At 39.0% G+C, this 3,833-nt stretch overlaps 1 protein-coding gene across 2 annotated transcripts in view; it reads right to left on the bottom strand.

Moving 5' to 3' along the window:
• LOC108748161 (headcase protein) overlaps positions 1 to 3,833 on the bottom strand; it is a 160,167-nt gene that overhangs the window by 111,749 nt on the left and 44,585 nt on the right. Inside the window, exon 1 of one of the 2 annotated variants that reach the window (XM_018486192.1) lies at positions 2,708 to 3,065. The exons of the other annotated variant lie outside the window; for it this stretch is intronic. Within the exon in view, the coding sequence (XP_018341694.1) occupies positions 2,708 to 2,716 (9 nt within the window). The 5' untranslated portion in view covers positions 2,717 to 3,065. Of the gene's footprint in view, positions 1 to 2,707; positions 3,066 to 3,833 lie in introns of those variants that run through there. 2 annotated transcript variants of the gene reach the window in all.

Here is a 3,833-nt window from a genome sequence, read left to right as displayed (position 1 = left end):
ATCGTAATATGAGATACCTAGGGTATTTCTAATATGAAACAACCCATGCTCCCATGTCGAAGTGAAAATCGTTGCTAAAGTATAAATGTTATTGTATAATAATAAAAAGGACAACCGGAATGAACGTCGAGTGTTCATTTCTGCGATCCTTAATTTTATTTGAAGACGAATTCTGGGTATAATGTATCGCATACTCATTTTTCGCGCATCCTGGCTATGTTTGTTGATATTTAAGAAACATTAAATAAAGCTTTTCAGTTACAATACTGATATACTTTGCGATTTATTACCGATTTCTCGAGGCATCTCATATTAGGAGCATAATTTTTTACCTTTGCGATTTTTCCTCACTTTTTACATTTCTTCAATTAAAAAAAAAATGGAATTTGAATTAAATTTGATATAACATCATCTTAAAGCTTATTAAATTCCTTTCAAAATGACCTATTATTTTTTTTAAATTCTGCTCATAGATTTCTAGCACTTACCCAAAACGATCTCATAATAGGGGCCTTTCCTCTATTTTCGCCCTCGACGTAATCGTAAGTTTATATTTCTCTTTTTTTTATCATCTCCCGTTTCGATTGTCGTTACCGATACAAATCGACCACAGACTTATAATGAAGTAGACTTGTAAAAGTCTGTGCAAATAACTATCGATTTCGACGCGACACAACAATCGTATTTTTACTATTGTATCAATGACGACGGAATACCAGGCCGAATAGCTAAAGCCGCAATTTTAACATTCCGCTGCCGTCCCGGGCCATCAACCTGCCAGGGGTTGCGGCTAATGTCGTTGATATTCAGGACTCAAAGTGCGAGGGTCGCGTTAATGTCGCAAGAGAGGGTTCGGTGTCCAAGAGGGCTATGTGCGGTATCCATCCCGTGTGCGGTGAACATCTCGGTCTACCAAGGGACGAGGCAAAGCGCCGAGGATTGGCCCGGGGATCGGCCGGGTACGAGCTCATGCAAACCGCACGAATAACCGAAAGGGTTGCTGCTGTATGGACGTCGCCTGAACATAGTTTTGCGACGGTTCAGCCGTTGTTCTAGACGTCCGTGCTGCGTATAAAAAAGGAAAGAGGCGAATCTCGCCTCTTGCCGCGAATTTATCTCGCTTTCAGCCTTCGAGATAAAACGAGACTGATATCACTGGCTGTTAAACGGAGCGAGAGAAGGCTCGGCGCGAGAGAGATTTGGTCGTACTAAAGTTCGCACGAGTGCCTGGCCCCGTTTTTGCGATTCTCAAACAGTCGATATAATCTATCGAGGAATGTGTGGAAACTACGTGAGGAAATATATGTGAAAAGAAAACGAGAGCATTCTAGATGTGGATGTAACGTTCTTTTCACTGCATGGTCGTCTTTTCAGGATTATGAAAAGAGAAATTGGACGAAATGATTATAGTCTCTTAAAACCGAAATATTTCCGATTATCTTTAATCTAAAATAACGGTAAAGGAAATAAAAGGTATTTCAAATAAAATTTTATTAATAAATTAAGGAATTCGTATTAAAAATTATTATCCCGTCGAATATCATTAAAATTACAATAAAAGTAATCTCGAATAAAATAATAGTTGTTTAAAATTGATATTAATTTACATTTTATTTAGATATTCATAATAAATAATTGTTTTCAGCGGGACGTTTAATTATCACGGCAATTTTAACAGATATAATCGAATATACAGAAACGTACTGTAACAATAAAATATTCGATTTATTTCGCTATTATTTCCAACCAAACATTTCTGATCTAATGTTAAATCTGATCTCTGTGTAAGAAATAGCCACAGCAGTTGTTGACCAATGACGAAAACCAGTTTTTCTATCTTTGAAAAACCGGTCCAATACAAATGCGACGCGGTGTATCATTCTCGGCGAGAAGAATTCATTCAGTACTGAAATCGCCCCCGGCCGCAATCGTAAATTTGGCCGATCCTTTGGTGGATGCTTCCAATATCGACCATTGCCATCACACCAGCTCTGCCCGTTTGCTCGCAACCACAAACCCAGCCCCACTCAACCTCTTGTCCTTGACATTCAGTGCTGCGAACGATTACAAGGCCGAACTTTCATCCCTCTTGTAACGACGTCGTTTAAAGTTTAAATTGTAGCCCTTACTAGAACACATCGTCGTATCGCAAGCGTGAAAAATTTCCCATTTGACTGCGCCGTAAATACATAATAATTATCTGATATTACAATCAAACGGATTGTTTTACAAATTAAAAAAACAAAACGTATACATTTACCAAAAATGACTTCGAAGCCCAATCAAGTTATTTTTACATACAAAAATATCGAATATCTTAATAATAAAGTCTTTGTAAATTATAAATAAAATTTCTTTATTTATTTTATTTGTAAAAAATGCAATTAAGAGAAAAGAGAAAAAAAACACAGAAACAAAAGTTATCATATTAAATAATAATATATCTCTCATCGCGTATAAAGAGAAAGATGAAGAAAAAGTATTCGGAATTTGTCGAAGCGTTTGACGTATCCGGAATGCAGAATTGATTAACGGCTAAAAACTTAACGCGGTGTAAGAAAAAAAGTACTTAACAATTCACGGTTTACCGAGGAACGTCTCATCTCACTTCACGTGTCCGTCTCGGTAGAATGCCCGCGGTATTCTACGGACGGGAAATATCGGTGCCCAGAAATACGAGTCACGCAGGTTATACGGTCGTACATACCTGAGACATCGTGCTTCCTACCCTCCAACTATCTCTGGCACTTCGGCCAGGAGAGAACCGGGCGGTTCCATCTTGGTGGACTTTAATAGGATGCCATTCCGGCAGTCCGGACAATGCGCACCCGGCAGAACTTTTAGGTCCGCTATCGCTGCCGCAAACGACCCGCCGTGTGAAAGTAATGAAAATTCGGTGATAACCTGTAGCCGTCGCGTGATCGATATACAGGCCGTACCCCCGAACTGGCTTTCAATTATAAATGTTATAATTATAAAGCGTCTACAACGAGATTTTAAGGCGTAAAATGTCAGCTTTAAATCTTGAGCCGCGCACTCCCTAAAACTTTTCAAGCGAATTGTCACTCTGAAGAGTGAAGTCTCTCTCTTAAAGATTGAAAATTGAACCTCTCTTTTTCAAGACTGGCAACAGTCTTCACTCTTTATATAGTGAGATTCCACTCCAAAGAATTTATAGCGTAAGAAATGGACTAATCATAGTCTATTGCTCTTCTCACATTCGACTGTAATTGGTCAATTTCTTACGACTTCAGGCTCAAGTTTACATACTTAAAAATTTGATATTGAACAAAAAATTGTTTAGCGGATTGAGCACCGACGGCTTTTTCAAACGGATCGATAGTGACATGCGAAATTGTTATTTCAATTATAAAATGAGAAGAGGATAAATATCTTATCAATGTACTCAATACATTAGACTGCTGATAATAGCAGACGGAGTATGAATAGCACCGTTGATGCCTGACAATATCCCACGTGTACGATTAAACTTTCTCACGATTATCCTCGCCGACAATTAACTACTTTGACCTTTTCTCTTAGATTTCAAAGACTTAGATGCCAAAGACACCTCGCTCTCCGAATCGCGCGACTTACCGTCGCAGCTTCAGTAAATTGCGCAGCTTTTAAACGCTAAATCCGATGATCTGCAGCGACTTTTACTTTTGACTGAAGCTAAAATCTCTGAAATCTCGTTCTTCGAGCGCACGAGGCTCGCGGCGATTGTGACCCCCTACGTATTACGGAAAATTGCGTTCGACCGTATTTCACGTTCAACAATATTTCATCAGACGGCGCCCATTTGCGCAATAAATAGGTTCACCATCGAGACG

This window comes from Trachymyrmex septentrionalis, unplaced genomic scaffold, assembly GCF_001594115.1.
Source record: "Trachymyrmex septentrionalis isolate Tsep2-gDNA-1 unplaced genomic scaffold, Tsep1.0 scaffold212, whole genome shotgun sequence".
NCBI lineage: Eukaryota > Metazoa > Arthropoda > Insecta > Hymenoptera > Formicidae > Trachymyrmex > Trachymyrmex septentrionalis.
Note: the sequence above shows the minus strand (reverse complement) of the source record. Positions and strands in the feature narration are given on the sequence as shown.